Here is a 19,299-nt window from a genome sequence, read left to right as displayed (position 1 = left end):
CAAATCTTCAGATAAGATTTTTTTTTTTTTTTCTGAGATGCAGAGACCTGAAATGGAAAAGAACTTAATCTCTTCACTTGAGTAAAGTATCTAATTAAAGACTCACTTTTGACTCACTTTGTCTAAGCAAGACAAAATAAAAGTGTGCCTCAAAAAGTCAAGCTGTAAAAGTAAAATGTGTTTAAGGCAAAGTACTGATACATGGTGTACTTGTAATGCTGTAGCAATACTTTCAAACAGAATACAAAATAATGTAGTTTAAAATGCGTATCCACATCCAGATAACATTTTTATTGTTATTCTTCCAACAGAATATCTTATTCTCTATGAAAAGAATGAACAGAGGATGGTATTCAAGACTCAGGGTGTCTTATCTTGATCTGTCCAGATGAAATATCAGCCTTCTTAAATTTAGTAGTCCTTTTTTACAAGCTGCTGAGGCCTGTACTGTGCTTGACGGAACTTTTCTTGCAGGGTATTCGACAAGTTCATACTTTCAAACAAATGCTTTGTCTTTGTCTGAATGCACCATAAAGTAGCACCAGCTAGGTCTATCTTCAACACTGACATCAAAATGATTTAACATAATACTGTTCTCTACAAAATTTGAGATGTTGTGGAATAAAAAAGACAAGGACAAATTTTCCAAAACATTTGCTAGCATGACAGTATACATACTCAGAAAATAAATTATATCAACAAGATACTACACTTGAGTGTTTATACTTAGTCACATTCGAATTTCAGATAGTGATGCAAATTCAGTGATACACTGTAGTCAATGCTGTTCACCTGAACCTAGACAGATTTATTACTGATTTATTATTGATGGAGTTATCACAAAATAATGTTCACAGATTCTATTTCAAAGTTTCTGTTTCAGTCTGAATGACATGACACAGTCTTTTTTATACACAAAACTTGTTGGTTAAATAAAAGTAGTTTGTTTAATAAAGGTAGTTTACTTAGTAGTGTAATGTTGTCTTGATGCTATAAATTGTTAAGACCTTAAGACCTTATAAGAGTGAACCAAACAACATTTTGAATGAAAAAGCAATATAGTCTAGAATTTTTCTGGAAAGCCAGCTCTGTGAATCATAATGAGAGGATTCATTGAAAGTTCATGATGGTGTTTACATTGTGGTAGGGTTTTGGAGCTTTAATCTTTGTCTTTGATTCTCCTTTCACAGTCTCTACTCTTTCCCTTTCTTGTCACTTTTTTTTCTTTTTGAATCTCATGGTCTTTAGGTAGTTCAGTGGCTATTAATTGCCACCCCTTCTGAAAGAATTTACCTACTAATGTTTCAAACAAAGCTTTGAATAGCCATACCTACATCTAAAATGTCTTGAAGAAACCCAAGTCTATGAAACATTTCTGCTATACATGTTTTCTGTGGTACATGGACCTTCTGTTCACATCTGTGCAGCTGCAGGCATTTCGTGGTTGTGCAGCAAGGTGGAAGGCATGGGAAGTAATAGGGTAAGACGTCTGGATGTGACATAGGGCATTCCTCCACCATTCACCATTCTGAAATTGCATTTTAGGAAAGATTTTCTCCTTCAAATGTCTCTGCATTATTGACTCAAAGATGAACTACAAGGAAAAGCACAGGTTTACATGGTCTATGGCAAAGCACAGGTCTATGACATACATGCAAACTCTTGTTATGAAACACAAAACAAAGTAAATAGCCAAGTCCTTGAAAATGTCCTATGAGTAAAAAAAATGTAATGGTATATTATTTCGCTCTCTGGGATGAAGCTAGTATGAAGAACTTCATATAGCCTGCCAAAATAAAATAATCAAATAAACAAATGAATAATTGTGTTCATAGCTGCGGGAAGTAGGGGTACTGGGGATGCTGCAGCAGACAAAAAAATTATTTACCCAAAAATAAATAAGTTAAATAAAATGACTGAAAATTCAGTGGAAACACTAATGACTGTGCTAATGGTATGCTTCCATTGCAGCGAATTTCGCTTCACTTCCATTCAGGATGTACGTGGGCGAGATTTGCAACTTTATGCAAATGAGAACCACGTGAGATCCAAGCAGTTCAGTGAGTGATATGTTTGGTACATGATGCTCTCTAGTCACATGACCTTAGTGATGTAGCTCTTGACCTTATTGTCACTGATAGCTGACCACTTGTCAAAATGGCGCAAAATTATGACCATCTGACATGAGCAGCTAATAAACTGAATTTCAACCAGGGAGTGAGTAGTTGGTCAGAGATCATTGTAGTAGTAAGACATGGATGTTGACTTGGATGTTTTTGTTGCAAAATGATTTTGTTAGGTTGCCATTTGAGCAAATAGGCTAGGCTGGGGCAGTAGGCTATATATATATTTTTAAAATTCAATCAAACAATGTTCATAAAACAGATATTACTGCGACTACCATGTTATGGAGAGGTGGCCTCACATCCAATGTTCAGATGCTGTACAAAAGTTAAGTAACTGGCCAGGCATAACATCTCATTCTGTAGTTGACAGATAAATCATTTATAATTTTATTTTTGTTCGCCAGCAAAGCCTAAAGGTGTAATCGTCCTCATTTCCCGTTGTCTTCATTTATAGCCTCAGTGCTACCCAACATGCATTGCAAGACATTTGTTACCTGGATTACATCATATTTAGTTTGTGGTTTGAAACACATTTTCTTTGTTTCATAGTGAGTGATGACTTCACTTGATTTGGCCAATGAAACTGACAATATTAAACACGTAATTACTGTAATGCAATTGGATTAGCCATGCCTTTACTGTGAAACATATCACCTAACATTTATACCACACTCCTAAGCTATTCACATTATTAACAAGTATGTTAGGTTTCTCCTATCAAAGTCGCCACGCTCTGCTAATGCCAGGTCTGCTTCTGCTTAGTTAAACACACCCCCCCCCCCCTTTTTTTTTAGCACGCCCTGTTCAGAATACATTCCTGCGGCTATGATTATATGCAAAGACATTTTCAAGATTTAAATGTACATATAAAGCTAGATTTTAGTATGTATGCATGCATGCATGTATGAACATGTTTATTTGTTTATGTTTATGTTTTGGTATATTTATTATTTCTTTTTTACCTTCTCATTCTCTGACCTACACAGAAAAAAAAAAAACATACAACGCAAGAAAAAAGAAATCAAATTTGGCATAATTAGTGGTCATCTCCTGAAATCACTAGAGATCTCCAGCAGTTAGTGAAAATGTTACATTTCCTGGCATGGGGATCAATGGTCAGTCTTATAAACAAGCTAAAGTATACATTCCATCAGTTGAAGAGGGATGTCTAAGCAGTAATATCATAGTTAACTATAAGGTAGAGAAGGTCTGTGTGACCCAGAACGGAATAACAACTAACCAGTTAATTCACGTTAGCTACAGATTTACAGTGCCAAAAGCAACCACTGTAAGCTCCAGCTATAATTTTTTAAAAACATTTTTAAGTACAACAGTTGTGCTAGCACAAACTCAACCAAACAGAGGAGTTCTGATAAGCTATTCATTAAGAAGGACAACAAATGACAAGCTGTTTCTGCAACTTTGTGAGGTGGACTGAATATGCAAAAGCTTTGGCTTGTAGCACTGTCATAAACTACTTTTTTGAAGATCCATTTCCAGGAATGGCCTGAGTGACTGGTCCCATGCTACACTTTTTAGAATGTTATTATTACATCGCCTTAGTGGTGTTTTTATCCTTACTTTTGGAAATAATGTATTTCATGTGGTTTTCCAGGTTCACTTCTGGAAATGATTTATTTAATTCAAATAGTTATGGATTTTTTTGTATTATTATTATGATTATCATTCCTTTGTGTGTGTGTGTGTGTGTGTGTGTGTGTGTGTGTGTGTTTATGTTTCTCTAATTTTGTGATGGTCACTTTAAGCTTGGTATCAGTAAGAAGTAAGAACTGCAAGTCAGAGTCCGTGTCCTTTGGATTACCTAGGAAAGTCTTAGGTCATTTATAATGCATTCATGCATCAGGTGAGGGCATACATAATGAGAGAGATGAGTTAGAATTCCTCAGACCTATGCTTTGACCCATCCTCTGAAGTGCTGCCTATCCATCAGAAACACATCATTAGGAGACACTGATGGTAACTGACAGTAGGTGTGTCTCCAATGATTTGTGGTGATATGGAAAGCAAGTTCTGCAAGGTCAAGATAAAACAAGGCCTCTGCATTCAGAATGGTCGATCAGTTGTCTAGCACCCCCGCCCCACCCCCCATCCCCTAACCCATCACCCCCCAAACTCATCACCGACTCGCTCTGCATGTTAGCTTGTTGAATGCTAATTTTTTTTTTTTTTAAGTAACATTTACTGACAGATTCCCCTGTCTTTACCTCCTGTCAGTAAGTGAGGGCTAGCTTTTTACATTGATGTACTTGGTCCCATTGTAGCTGTTTGGTGTTGTGACATTCTAAATTAATAAAGCCTCACACACCTGTCTAAAGCCAGGCAACTGCCTAAAACCATACTTAACTTGACAAAGAACACAGCCCGCCAGTCAGGTACCAGTTGACTGTCCTGCTGATTTTATTGGAGAGGAAGTGTTTATTTATTAACCCCCATCCCCTCCCACTCCTTCCATGCCCTCCCTCATGACACCTTGTGCCGGAGCTCTTTACATGAGACTAATAGCCCAGCTATATTTGACCAGCCCATTAATCATTGGAGCTGGCCAGGATAGTGTAGTGTGCCCAGGCTTTAAATGGTAAATTATCTTATCTCACGGCAGGGGAGCCAACAGAGCCTATTTATAGTCACTCCATTTGACAGCTGCAATGTTTTACATTACCCAATAAGGCTAGTGTGGCAGTCTGTGACAGATATTAACAAGGTAAAATAACAACAAGGAAATGGTAGGATGTGTGCTATATGTCAGTTTGGTGCGTATTTGGTGACCTGGTGGAAGATGTTAAGCCTGGGTAATGACCCTAGATTCTAAAGAATGTGGAGATGACTGAAAAAAATCCATACATGTTAAGAGTAGGTAAAATGGAGTGATGTACTTGTTGGAAAGCAGAATTAATGAACAAATTCAGTTCCTTAGACTCTAATCACCGACAAATTGTGAGCTGTAGTTTCCCAGATACGATGCATAATGATAGTTGTATGTATCAGTAATAAGTGAACTGAATGTTTCCATGTTGGCCTTCAATGTTCAATTCCACACGTTCTAGAAGGTTTGGCCTAATAGACACAACATCACCACAGTGCTCATTAAAGTCTGATTTCCTTTTCTAGAGGTGAAGAGGGAATTAGTTAAGCTACTTATTACTGACCCACTGCATTTTTCTTTTTTTCCATGAAGAAACTTGTGACAGTGGCAATGGTACTTGTAATACATACATCACTGGATATTTCTTTTGCACATCTGTAATATTAATAGGTTCAGATAGTGTAAAAAGACTGTAAAGATTCTACCAAAACCAAATGGCCGAGAATAAAAATCTTTCTCTCCTCTTTATATCAAGCAACAAATATAGACAAATTTGAATGACAGAACAGGTGTTATGCTCTTATACTTTCACAAAAGATGGTCCTCTGAGGGAAAGCTAGGAGTTTCAGAACAGCGGACCAGGTGGAAAGTAATTTGGCAACGGACAAACAACACGGCCCTTGTCCTCAGGTATCATATGTTGATGTTTGTCATGACAGTGAATAATGTTAGAAGTGACAGAGCCTGATGCACGGCAAGCTTTCTCTGTCATTTGGATCACAATGTAAACTGAAGTTCGTGACATTTGTCGTGTCTGCTTCTTAAAACATATATCATGAAAGATGCTGAGAAATTCCACTGACAGCATGGCCACTGGGTGATTAGGGATGGTACACATATATGGTCCACTCTGCACAATGCAATGCAATCAAATATGGTCTTTTTCCAGGCATCTACACCAGTATGAAGGCTGAGAATTTCTATACTGAAGAGATGATTTTACCTGGATTGTGCTGTTGTTTTGATTTTAGTTTATTTTTAGTTTGATTTTCGTTTACACACACACACACACACACACACACACACACACACACACACACACATACATAACTGCATTCAATAGAATATTTTAACATTTTCTGCAATGTCATCCTGATGTGTATGTGCAGGGTGGAACATTTCAAACATTCCCTATGCCATTCAGAGAATTCTGGTATCTGTGTCACCAGCTGGGTGCTTTAATGTTTCCCATATGCGTTGTAAAAAATGTACTGAAGCAACCTTGCAGGGGGTTTCTGAATGTATGTGCTCTGTCGAGTTAAAAAGTGAATATATCAGTGATCCATACTATTTGCAAAGCAGAGGGATTTTATGTTCCATCTCTCTGAACAGCATCTGCTTGCATTTATTCTTTCCACACTAAAGGTTGACCTCTCTCATGCTTAAAGCATGTTTGTGTTGATGCTACTCTCTTGAGATTGAATGTAGGAGTCTGCTACTCTTTGACACTGCTACACAGAAGAGATTTTTCATGCCTGTCAATCACATTTTGAACGAAATTCCATTCTGGTTCTCATGACCAGTTTCCACGGCAACAGTTTAAAAAAGGGGGGAAACAGCAACTTTATGAATGTTTGATACTACTCCCTCTGCTACCCCTAAATGAAAGGAAGGACCTAAGACTTATATAGACACCATTCATTATGGATTAAGTTATCCCATAGCTGCTGTTTGTTTACTGTTCTGCTTTTTTCCTGGATGGTTAGGAAACACTCAAGGGTGATTTTAATGCTTGATAAGTATTTTCTTTTTATTTTCCAAATACTGCTTTCCACTCAGTGTGAGTACTCCTCTTCTGTGCATGAGCAGTGTCAAGCTCCTGCTGATGGAGGGAGGTAAAGTGACATTAGAAAGTTCTCATCACCGATCAGTACTCTGGTCATGAACCCTTACTTATGAATCCCAATATATTTTGAGCACTAAACTTCATGCAAAGATGGATGCAATACATAAATGAAAATAGCCAGATGTGTCTGTTTACCTAAATAGTCTTAAGTCGCCTTAAGGATAAAGACAAAATGAGCACCATATTCAGACTCTTCGGATGACCAAAAGGCCCAACAATCACACCTATGAGTAGCAGAGTTTTCAGCATACTTGTCATTTTTTGTTTGTTTTGTTTTGTTTGTTGGTTGTTTGTTTTGTTAGTATTTTTTTCCTTCTAATGCACTGCACAGACGTGGCACAGACTGAAATCTGAAAGACTGAAACTAAGTGAGTGATTTAGTAGGTATTTTTGTGTTGTCAAGTAAAATTGATGGCTAGAGAATGCCTAACCATTTGGACCTAGGAATTCATGCAAATTATTTGCATGCAGATCTCATAAGCATGCAGATCTCATAATACTGTAATTAAGTAACAATGATTAGTTTGCAAAGAGAAACAGAGCATGGTATTGCAGGTAGGAATATACAACAAAAATCTGCACATGAATGGATATGTTTCACCTACACAGGTAAACACACAGTCACTACTTGTTGAAAAGACAGATGACTTGAGTAGAGACCTGAAGGCGACCATAGGAGAACAGAAAGAAAGCCTTGAATCCAGGGTAATCTGCCTTTCCTCCTGCGTGACTGCTTTTTTCCTTTGCTGTGGCCTACTTTTCAGCAGTCTTCAACTAAAGAAGTATATGTCAACGCTTCCACACAGGGACCAGTCGTCACTGAAGGCTTCTGACAGAGAGTCTTTAGCTCGGGGAGACCTTAGGGCTGTTTTTCATCAGCCACTGTGAAGAGAGACACTGGTTCCCATATTACAAACTACAGGAGTAACATTGGTAATGACAATGCAATAGGTCACGAATGCAGACTCAATTAACTCTCTCTCTGCGCTGCATGCATTTTAATGATTCTTACGAATTTATGTGTTCACGACAAGAGCTGATTTTGGGCTTTATTTTTGAAGAGGATAGTCGCTCCTCAGAAAAAGAATGGCATGTTTGTTGGAAACCACTGAAATAAGGTTTTGTTGTGCAATAAACAGAAAACACAGTGGAATTTCTCAGAATTTGTGAGTCTGTAATTGTTTCAAAAAATTTTATTGTGTGTCTTTAAAATACTGTTTAGGTAACCAAGTCATTTTTGGCTACTGCTGCTATAATGCTGTAATTTATAATGTGATAATTTCCAGCACAACTTGTAGAATGTCAGGATTCAGTGAAAGTGAAAAGCCATAGAAGGGTCTCACTACACACTGGTTTAAAGGCATAATGTGTATTACAAGAGCAAGATTACAGCACAAACTGAACAGTAATATGCTTTGTTATCATGCCATTGCTGATTTACTCACAGAGTGGCACTTGCTTGTTAGGAACTACCTTGATTGTATCGGTATAGACCTAGACATTGACTAATAACAGATTTTGAATATATTTTTTATATTTATTTTTCAGTACCACATTTTTTATGGTGAAATTCATGATGTGGCCTGAGTTGCTGGTTTTCAGTGTAACACTGTAAAAGACTTTGATTTCATTAATCCCTAGCTAGCAACTGCTCCATGGTATGTCCCACTGGCTGGCAACTGTTCTATTATTTACTTGTTCCTGCTTTCTATTCACTCATCATCTCCCGTTGCTGTGTTTCAGTTGAGTATGCCCAGTGGTGCATGCTGGAAATGTTAAGATTATTAATGGCATTAGATGTGACCACTGAGGTTCTGGAATAGTCATTCAATAGTATCCGGTACAATGAATATGATTGGATTATGCACAGCAAGACTCATATTTACTACAAGAAAACTCCAGGAGGTCCATAAAGATCTCTCTTGCTTGTGATATTCCAAGTTGAGAAAGCATTCTCATTACTGTAAATGCTAAATGGGAAAATGATTATTAAACACGTTCAATGATCTGTGTGGTTTGTTTGACAAATACAGAGTGTCTCTCTTTCATTTAAGTCAAATGGCCTTTACAGGCTTTTTCTGACTTTCCCAGATGGCTTTCCTCCCCCAAGTATGTTCTCACACACACACACACACACACACACACACACACACACACACACACACACACAAAACAAAACAAAAAAATCCCTCTCGCATTTGATTTTTAGAAATTTCAAACATAATCACACAATCATACCCCAAGCAGGTGCAGCCAGTTCCGATAAATCTCATTATGTTTCTTTTATGCACTAATTTGCATAATCCCAGCCCACATTTGGCTTTTCACTAGTACATCCATAATTATAGATGCAGGATTAATCTGAACTAAATTCTTGCTTTTACATTTCTGCTCGAACAACTGATGAACTAGTTAACACTTCAAACTTTTTTCATTGGGTGATCAATTCATTTATAGACTCTAGTATTTTATGCAGATCTGTCTAGTCCATTGTCTTTTCTCATGTTTATATGAGTGATGTTCCTTAATATCAGTTTGTTGGTTCTTTGCCGTCTAAACATATTTGACCTGTCAGTTTCACTCACTGTTTTCTTGTTCTGGGGAAATTGCAAAATGTCCTGTATAGTAGCAACCTGTCTTGCTCAGTGAGATATTTAGTGGCAAGTTTTTGTTTTTTTGGTTTTTTTTTTACGATATTTACTATTGTATCATGCATGGACATGTAGCTGAACAAAGGATTTGAAATAATCATTAAGCATATTTAATCTCTGCCAAAAGGAGCATGCATCACAGTTGTCAAAAAACAACACACTCATTTGAATCATTTTCCACATCTGCTATGAACTGATTGCTTTGTGCTGGTTTGAGTGCATTTTGTTACACAGTACATTAAAACAAAACAAAACAGGTGTCTCTACTGCACTGGACATGCATACTCATTGCATATTCAGTGAAAGAATTTCATTTGAATGTGAGTGTGGCATACATGCAAGGAGAACATGATGTGCTATATATACATGGGTGCTGACCTTTCTTTAATTCAACTCTATGTTTTATTCATGCCATCTGCAGTCAAACCATGTCTATTTAGGTCAGTGAACACAGGTGCTTCAAAATCTGCCACAATGTCAGGCAGTACAGCTAGCATGTTGTTAATCTGCCATAACTGCTGTAAGTACATAAAATACACACATTCTCTCTCTCTCTCTCTCTCTCTCTCTCTTTCTCTCTCACACACACACACACACACACACAGCTCTACCATGTTCTCTGCAATATACAATGTACAATTTATGAAGGCCCCACAAATCTGCAAATTTTGTTGAAAATGTTGAAAACCGGGACATTGTAGTGTTTAACAGATATTTGCTGGGACTCAGGACACCCAGCTTGAAACCAGTGCAATGCGAGGTGTCTGGTCACTGTATCTTTAGCAGTTATCTTTGTTGGTAAATGTGAGGCGTTCGTGTTGCACCTGTCTGCATCTTCACAACACAAAACAAGTGAGTTTGGTGACATATGGCTCTTCGTTTAGCGCGAAGGACTGCTATAGTTGGTGAAATTCACGGAAAACTCCGATGATTGGTCATATTAGCAGAAAAGTTGCGGTGATTGAACAAAATTGTAAGGGCGCGCAGAATGCACGGGGATTGGTTGAATTTGCATTAATTGTTGTGATGACATCACGAAGTCCTGGAGGGACTGCTATATACACCACTATTCACTGTGATAATACTAAAGCTATATCACACTTAAAGCCATTTTATTGATAATGTAGAAACGGTTAGAAAAAAAGTTGTCATTTTTTTTTTGTAGTCCAGTTTAAAACAGATGCATTATTTTTTACTTGTTGGGGCTTAAATCGCAGCAAGAATGGTATTTAAAAAAAAAAAAAACCCACATATGTTGACATCAAAACCTCAGCATGTTCATAGGTCCTTGAACAGATAACACAAACAGGTGGGAGCAGATAACACAAAAAGGGGTAGATAACTTTCAGCAACTTTTCTGCTTTTAATGCATGGTTATGCAAGCGGAATCTTCCTGCGGAAGCTGCACTTTGGGGTACATTGTTTGTATAGCTGCATGCAGTTCATTCCATATAAAGAAACTCTGTGAAGACTTTGATATGCTTCAACTTATATGCAAAATAGGTCTACATATTGATTTTGTTGAATTGAGCGCTGCCCTATTGTTCTTATTGGGTGATAACTCTATCACAAACATTTCTGTTTGATTAAACCATAAATAAAAAGTAACCATAAGCAAAAACCATAAGTGCTAAACTATAGATGTTTGCCCTTCTGAATTTGAAACAGTGCTTATGATATTAACGTAATAATGAGTAATTATTCTAACAGGACAGATTATTTGCAGCAGCTTGTTATTTTCTTAGGGTTCCAATAGTATGCTTCACTCTACTGTAAACAGATCATTTGTTTGCCCCTAAAAATTACATTCCCTCACTGATGATGTTCTTTATCGTCATTTTTGAAGCAATGTAGCATTTGCCATTGTCAGCAATGCCCATTCCAATGCTATATTCATTCCTACACTGTCATTTATCCATGACACATTTAGTAGAGCATGCAGTCATTTTAATAATCTTTGATCGAATTGAATAGCATGCATATGCCTAATATCTCTGCTTGGGAGAAATTAAAAATCAGTTCGTGCACTACAAGCCGGATCATCTAATGGTATTCCATTAAAGCATTTTATTAACCTGCATGTGGATTTGAACCTCTGCACATACTCACTGCTCAGTTTGGCAGTGACTATAATGCATGATGATCTGATGACATATGTGCTTAAAGAACATTCAGTCGTGGTCTCACGTTCCTTTATAGGTGCATATCAAGGCTCGTACATCATTGATTTTTTTCCCAGCCCAACAATGATGTTATTTGCTGTACATCATTTTATCTTTGTGCAGTCATGTAACTACGTCTTGTGTGATTAAAACATTGAAAGCGTTACATGGATTGCCATGCCATAATCTATTTGCAAGCTTCAGAATAAACTTCAGAATGAATCATTCTAGTTGCCAGATTTTCCATTGCATTTAGCTCATTTGACTTTATTTATTTATTTATTTTGAAGGAATTATCATAATTTGACATTGAATTACATTTGAAGTCAGATTCTTCTAGTTTGAAGAGATAAAAAAAAAATTTCTTCCTTAATAGTTCACCCTTATGTGCTTAAGTTTAAAACCTTTTGGGCTATGAGGAGGATAGACTGAATATGCTTTACTTTCATGTTGTGTGACTATGCTTTCATCCTTTCATATTTTAAATTTGGAATTAAAGAACAAAAATAAATACACCAGAATAACTCATCCATCCATGAAATCCCATGTATGGTATATCTCAGGATGGAAACTCTTCACTTCCACAAGCTTCACTGCCTTTCACCTAGCCCTTTTTGATGTGCATTCTTGCCAATGACAAAGTTGTCACATTTATGTTGAGGAACTAAAGAGACTGTTATTCTGTATGGCAGTGAGATGTTTTCGTCTTCTTCTTTTTTTTCTTTTTTGTCTTATTTTTCTTGAGCGTACCACAGTTGCTATAGACTTGCGAACATAAGTTGCCTGAGCTTGCGGGGGTGTCTGCGATGCTCTGATGTTCTCTCTTGTAGCTGCTGTTGTTTTTCTGTGTGTTCTTCCTCAGGCCTGCTTCATAGAAAGATGTTGTGGATATTAGGTTTTCAAAGTCAGTCTGAAGATGGCACCTGAATTGCAAAATATATAAAGACAGTTGTTCAATGGACAGTTTGGTCTAAAGTGATAGAGCTGACACAGTACTGGAGTGAAGACTCCTGTGAATTTCTTACCACCTTTTTTTTTCCTAGAGGGAAAGAAAAGCAATGTTGTAACTGAACAGCATATTTAAGACATTGTCATAAAGTATTAAGAAGATGTGGTTGGTAAAAACGTTTTCACCACAGTGACAATTTACAGTAACAAGGACCCTGTATGAGTCCAAACCATTTACAGTCAACAGAATGGGTATAATAATAAGAGATTGCCCTGTATATTTGACTGTAACTTCTTGCAAATCATGCTTTTAACGACCACATCTGAAGTGTTTGAAATATCTTCACTGTCTCAAAAAAGGAAAAGTAATATCCCACTGATAATGTCAATCAGATCAAGTGAAACATAACCCATAGTGTCTTTATTCATTTTATCAGCACAGGCCAATAAGATTGCTTCTTATCTCATCTGAAAGTGTTGAGGAAACCTCTTGGAAAAGACCTGAAAAGAACTAGGTGATTGGAAAGACTATTTAAACAAAATAAGCATGCAATATACCAAAATGAGCCCCAAAACTAGTAATAAATGTAAACTTATACACTCATTTGTTTGGCTTCTCTCAGCATGCTCCACTAATGGCAGTCCCATTATACAGTCAGATCACATTCACGCAATGCAGAGTTTGTCTGATTAATTAACCATGTTTGAGCTCTCACCCACACTTAAATACCTCAAACAAGCGATTGTACACAGACATCCTGAAAGACAAAATGCTTCAAACAATTAACATTGAGCACAAGCAAGGAGACAATGGCAGGACAAGCAAAACAGCAATGATAAAGCAATTAAGCGGTATCCAAAAATCTGCTATGCCTGAATTTTCAAACTTATCCTCAGTGAATTAAAGTAAACAAAAACATTTTTATGGTGCTTTATGGCTAAGGGAAGACACCTAGTCTATTTCTCTGGATTCATATTCACAGAGACTCACTCTGAGGGTTAATCTGGGGAACTGAAAATGTTCTGTAGTTCAGTAGGCTTTAACGCTAATTTCTTTTTAGATCGTTGGATACGAGTGTAGCTCCCATAGTGGCTTATACAGTAGGTACATATTCCCACATTATATATAATGGAACACATGAGTCCCCTAACTATTTCATCTTGGGCATTCACGAGTTGAAACAGCTTATATAGCTTGTTTCCTGCTGGTGCTCTTTAGTGCAGTGTGCTTTTAAATGGCTTATTTAGTGGTTCTTCTCATTTCCTGTAGAGTATTGTGAGGTCCATACATTGAAGTGAATGAGATTTTGTCATCATGGAGTAAGTCGTATGACCTTGGTTCTCTTACAGCATAAATGCTATGGTTTGGTCTTCAACATAATTTTCATATGCCAGGCATTTAAGCGACATACATTTTCATGATATGCCAGAATGTGTTCAGATATTGTTAGCTTTTTATGCTCAGTAGTTTGTGATCATCATGAAAAGTCAGTCAGAGGTTTTTACTTTGTATTCAGATGGCACTCTTATTAATGCTGCCCTCCTCATCCCTAAATCTCTCATTTCACAGTAGGTGTTTCATTCAGTGTGTATCATTCATGGTCAGTTCTGACAAATTTGTGAAAACATTTTGGTTGGGAAGACAGATGATGAAGATCCAGCAGGATTGAATTATTGTCTGCCTTGTACATTCATGAAATTAAAAGTGTTTGGAACATATGTCAACGTGCAAGCCCCTATCCTTTTCACTTAAAACAGATGGCAAACCATTTTTTAGGCCAAATGTAGACCTCACAGGGGGACAGACTTACGAACAACAGCATAAACTGCAGCTAATTTGCTGGAGTTGAAAAGTAAAGCACACAAGCAAAAAATGTCCTGCTTGTGTGAGATCTACTACAGATGATAGAACAATCGGTACACAATATTGTATTAATTATTGACACACCGTTCCAGTCCCTACTTGACCCACACATACCACGAAATTCTGTGAAGCTTCCTTGTTTGACCATAACTTGTGTTATTGTGAGGGTTCCAATAATATTCACTTTGCTTCTGGAATTGAAAGCCATGGTGCATTTTCCAGGTTGTCTCATACACTTATTACAGCAATGCCTTCTTGATGCAGTAATTGCAGTCTTTATATAATGCATGGAAGTTTGCACCTGCCTCCCTAATGTGTTAAATGATCTGAACACCTACTCTATTTTTTGTGTCCGACACCCCTTTTTTTGCGGTTTCCACCCACAGCAATTGACACTCCTACAGGAACATCCAAAATTGCATGTTGTTTTGAGTAGTCATGGAAAGATCCACAACTCATGCAGGTTTCCAGTTTAAGATGGGGAAACCTCTGTGTTCTATTTTAGCAAATGCTCGTCTTTGCTTGGACTCACAGTTTTACATGTATTAAAGCAACAGGAAACCTTTTGCACATTACGTGTTCTGGTACATACACTACAGTTTTTATGTCTCGATCCTTGCGTGACTCAACTGCTATACATCAATATGTATCCGTAATGACCCTTTCTCATGCCTCATGTCACCCTTTCCCCAACCCCAAATTTGCACTTTAGCAATTAAGCTTAGGGGGTTTTCACACTTGTCCTTGCAAAAAAGAAGAGCTGCACACTTTGAATGCTACATTTCCCTAGGCAACTTTTCCACATCTCTTCAGTGTGATCCAACCCTTTAGCCTCTTGAATAAATAACATGCTGAAAAATGTGACAAGACCTCAACCAGACCTAAAAATCAAATTAAAAAGTGGACCTGAATTTAGGCTTAACCCCAGGGATCCTATTATTGTCAGGTCAATCTGCCAATCTCTTTATACATGTTCTGCAGGAGTCAGGTCAGTGGCAAAGGCTTCTTGGGCAGGTCCCACACACATTGCATATGAAATATTTATGCAAGGGGTCATTAAAGTTTCACAGAAACTCAGAAACTGAGCTTCACATGAGTTGGGTTTTCTTTGAACTAGCCTATATTACACTTTCATTTGTTTAAAAGCTGTAAGAGTGAAAACAAGCATGAAACTGAAATTTTGACAAGATGGGTTCACACTAGTATTTGTGCTCATCCTTATATAAATTTAAATACATTTAAATTTATATAAATGTTAGTGTGAGGCATTTTATGGTATTGTGGTTTTATGTCTAGTATTATGATGGCAATTTTTACGTCACTCTTATTTAGGTATTATGAAATTAAATGATCACTTATATGTGTGGTCTTCCTCTGCTTTTTCAGCTGTACATCCAGACAACCACTCTCACTATCTCCATGAACCTGAGTGCATCCGTGGCTTTGGGGATGCTCTACATGCCCAAAGTGTATGTCATCATCTTTCATCCAGAGCTCAACGTACAGAAGAGGAAGCGCAGTTTCAAAGCGGTGGTAACAGCTGCCACTATGTCTTCAAGGCTTTCCCACAAGACAAGCGACCGGCCCAATGGAGAGGCCAAGACTGAACTGTGTGAAAACGTGGATCCCAATAGTGAGTACCGGTTGTCTGCTCAAAAAAATCATGTTCTAGCTCCACAACTCTGGGATCTGTTTAAATCCAATGACCTTTAGCTGCTCATGTGAAACTCAGCTCTTCATTAGTGGCGTCTGACCTCTCTCTGTGTGTGCTTTACTCAGAGTGTCTATGTTCAGGTCATGAGTCATCACGTTCACACTAACTGTTCAGAGGAGCTGAGCACTCATTCAGTACTGTAATGTCCAGTTAGTTCTCACAGGTGCTGGAGGCTGAGGCACTTGCCAGTCTTAAGAGTGATCAGTAAGACTTTCAAGGCTGTCTTTAAAGTTTCTGATCCCGAAGGTAATGAAGTCAGACTGAGGCTGAAGTAGACTTGTTTGCTCTAGCTGTAAACTTAAAGCATAAATTATGCTAGGTGGAACCACAACGTTCAACATATTAAATCATATGCGCACAAAAGCATCAACAAAATTTGGCTAAGATGATAGCTTGTTGTATTAATGATCTCAGTGAGTTCATGGTACATAAACTCAACTAATACAAGCTCATCCTTGTATGTACTCCTATAAACCTTTGATCTGTGTTTGTGGAGGATGCACCAGAATGGGGAGTTTGACATAGTTTCACTCTTAGTTACTGGCACATGAATAGATATCTAACATAAAAACACCCTTATTCCTCATGCTATACAAATGTTGTTTTTACTGATGGACCTATGTTTGAGCAAATCCAGGGCTATATTTCCATGAGCAGAAATTGTCACTTTTAAACAGACAGCATATGCTTTTGTGTATGCAATTATTTTCAAACTGCAAAGGTAGACACTGGTGGACATCATCTCGGTTAACATTACACTTATGGATGTGGCTTGTAAGGGTGCCTGAGATGTCTGTGAGACAGCAAAAGTTGCTTAAGTTTGTAGGAACTCGCTCTATTTTGCAAATAAATTTAAACTAAATGATTGTGATTAAACTCTCACAAGTAAAGGCCAAAAAAGATCAACAATGAATTGTATGACCTCATCAACTCTTCCACTCCTATCTGCTAATATAAAAAAAAACCCCACCTCATAACACTTTACTTGAATGCCTTTTAAATAGGACTCTAATAGCAATAATGCCATTAGCATTGCAGAAGCCATCCTTAATTTGTTAAATGCTTTGTGCTTCTGCTATGTCCCAATTAAATCATCAGTGGTGTCAGTAGATTTCCAAAGTTAGTGTGAATATTAAAAAAAAAAAGGGGGGGGGCAGGGAGAAAGAAGAATTTAATCTTTTATCTGCTTTGTAAGGGACATTTGAGAAAAGTGTTATGGAACTTACCGACATCAGGTTTTTTTTTTGTTTTGTTTTTTTAAGCTGACTAATGACAGTAAGCAACTGCCAGCTGATACGCTTCTACCTTAACCGTCTGCTTGATTCAGCATGTGCTTGAATCAAAAACTAGGGAATGACCTCGCCTTCGGAGAAAATGAACTCAAGAAAATGATGGGTCCTGAAACACAGAGAATAGACCTACCCTTAAATTATTAAAGTATTCCTGTCTGTGAAGATCATATTAAATCTAGCCTTATGGCAGGATACCTTACACACTCTGAGACATGACCTTTTGAGTGACAAATCCCTTTGGAGACCTGTCATTTTCTTGGTAGCTATGGATCCAGACAATAGGACTCTTGAGTGCCACTAGATCACCCCTCAATCATATCCCGTCTCATCCCTGTGGAATTAAAGACTCCCACACACAAGCCTGGCCTGAAATGAAAGTGTAAATTCAAATGACATGGCAATTTGGTCAAATTATACGCCCTGCAGTGCTCCCATTGGCCTCCCAGAAGCACCCCAACAAATGCTGTTTTTTTTTTTTCTCTCCAACAGGCTAATTCTCATAATGTGTCAGGTAAGACCAAATTAATCTTCCTTCGTTTTGTTCTGACCTTGCTCCATTTTAAGGACATGAATAAAGGACGTGTTGGAAATTTTAAAGGGGATTTCCCGGCTGTTAATTGCACCCTAAACAAGTTTCAGCCAAACCTCCATCCAAGTGAACATTTGCGAAAAGTACCAGCAGTCTCACACTGCCTTTTATTTGAAGGTGTCAGAATCCTAGAGACACAATGAATAGGATGAATAGTTGGCTTCCATCAGTGTCTAAACATGTACAATAAATCAACAGAAGTCATATTCCATGGTGCATGTGTCAGTAGGAATGTGCAGGAGCATCTAAGGCACCTCTGTGCCCATTATAGTCCCACAGCTCAATTCCCAACACACTGCAGTGATGGCAGGGCAGACTCCACTATGGCTCCCAGTAGAGCAGTGAGCCATCTGTGCGTCCCTGTGCTTTATCTCTCTCTCTCTCTCTATCTCTCTCTATCTCTCTCTCACTCTCTCTCTCTCTCTCTCTCTCTCTCTCTCTCTCTCTCTCTCTCTCTGTATCTCTCTCCCTCCTCTCTCTATGTCTAACTACATATCTTAACCCTCACAGCTTGATGTTAAATATGGATATAAATTTCACATGTATGTGAATATCCAGAGCTCTGAAATATCTGACACTCTGGAGTATACTGTTTGTTACTGGGCAGAAGTGCGTGTGCCACTGGTGAAATGTAGAGTAATTACTACAATCATTCTCATCAATCCCGATGGCACATGCAAATTCAAGGCCCGTTTGATATACAAGTTCCATTATGTCCTCTGCGAGGAATGGAAGCTTTTATAGGCAGCATGAGGAAGGTAGTGTAACTGAAGGAGATTACAGAGATATAGATAAGTGATTAAATTATGTAAATGCAAATGGAACTTCAACACAGATGTGTATAAGAAAATTACAGCTGCCGTGGCATCTCGACTGGCACGTCAGAACGGTAAGGACAAGGATAATTTTATCTTATCATGGAGAACGTTGACGTATAGTCCATTCTTATACTGATAGTGATCTCCACTGTATTTATCTTTTTTTTTTTTATTCCAACTATCCTGACTCTCTGATAACTCCACACCATAGAAGGGTGGTCACAACTAAAAAAGCAATGCCATGCACCCTGTTCTAATATTATCTCAGTGTAATTTCCACTCCTGTCACAGGTGTAGTTGATTAGTATGCTCTGTTTCACAGATTAAGTGTTTGCCTATAGGCCCAGTGTTTTAAGGGACTAGGTTTTCACTTCTGAAAGGGAACAGAGAGAAGGATTTTCATCC

General features: G+C 37.8%; 1 protein-coding gene across 1 annotated transcript in view; it reads left to right on the top strand.

The window, feature by feature from the left end:
* Positions 1–19,299, top strand: part of grm7 (glutamate metabotropic receptor 7) — an 88,867-nt gene that overhangs the window by 68,245 nt on the left and 1,323 nt on the right. The window contains exon 8 of the mRNA XM_030776568.1: positions 15,868–16,114. Coding sequence (XP_030632428.1) covers positions 15,868–16,114 — 247 coding nt within the window. The remainder of the gene's footprint in view (positions 1–15,867; positions 16,115–19,299) is intronic.

This window comes from Chanos chanos, chromosome 6 (genome assembly GCF_902362185.1).
Source record: "Chanos chanos chromosome 6, fChaCha1.1, whole genome shotgun sequence".
Classification (NCBI taxonomy): domain Eukaryota; kingdom Metazoa; phylum Chordata; class Actinopteri; order Gonorynchiformes; family Chanidae; genus Chanos; species Chanos chanos.
The sequence above is the reverse complement of the archived record's forward strand: the minus strand, read 5'-3'. Positions and strand labels throughout refer to the sequence as shown.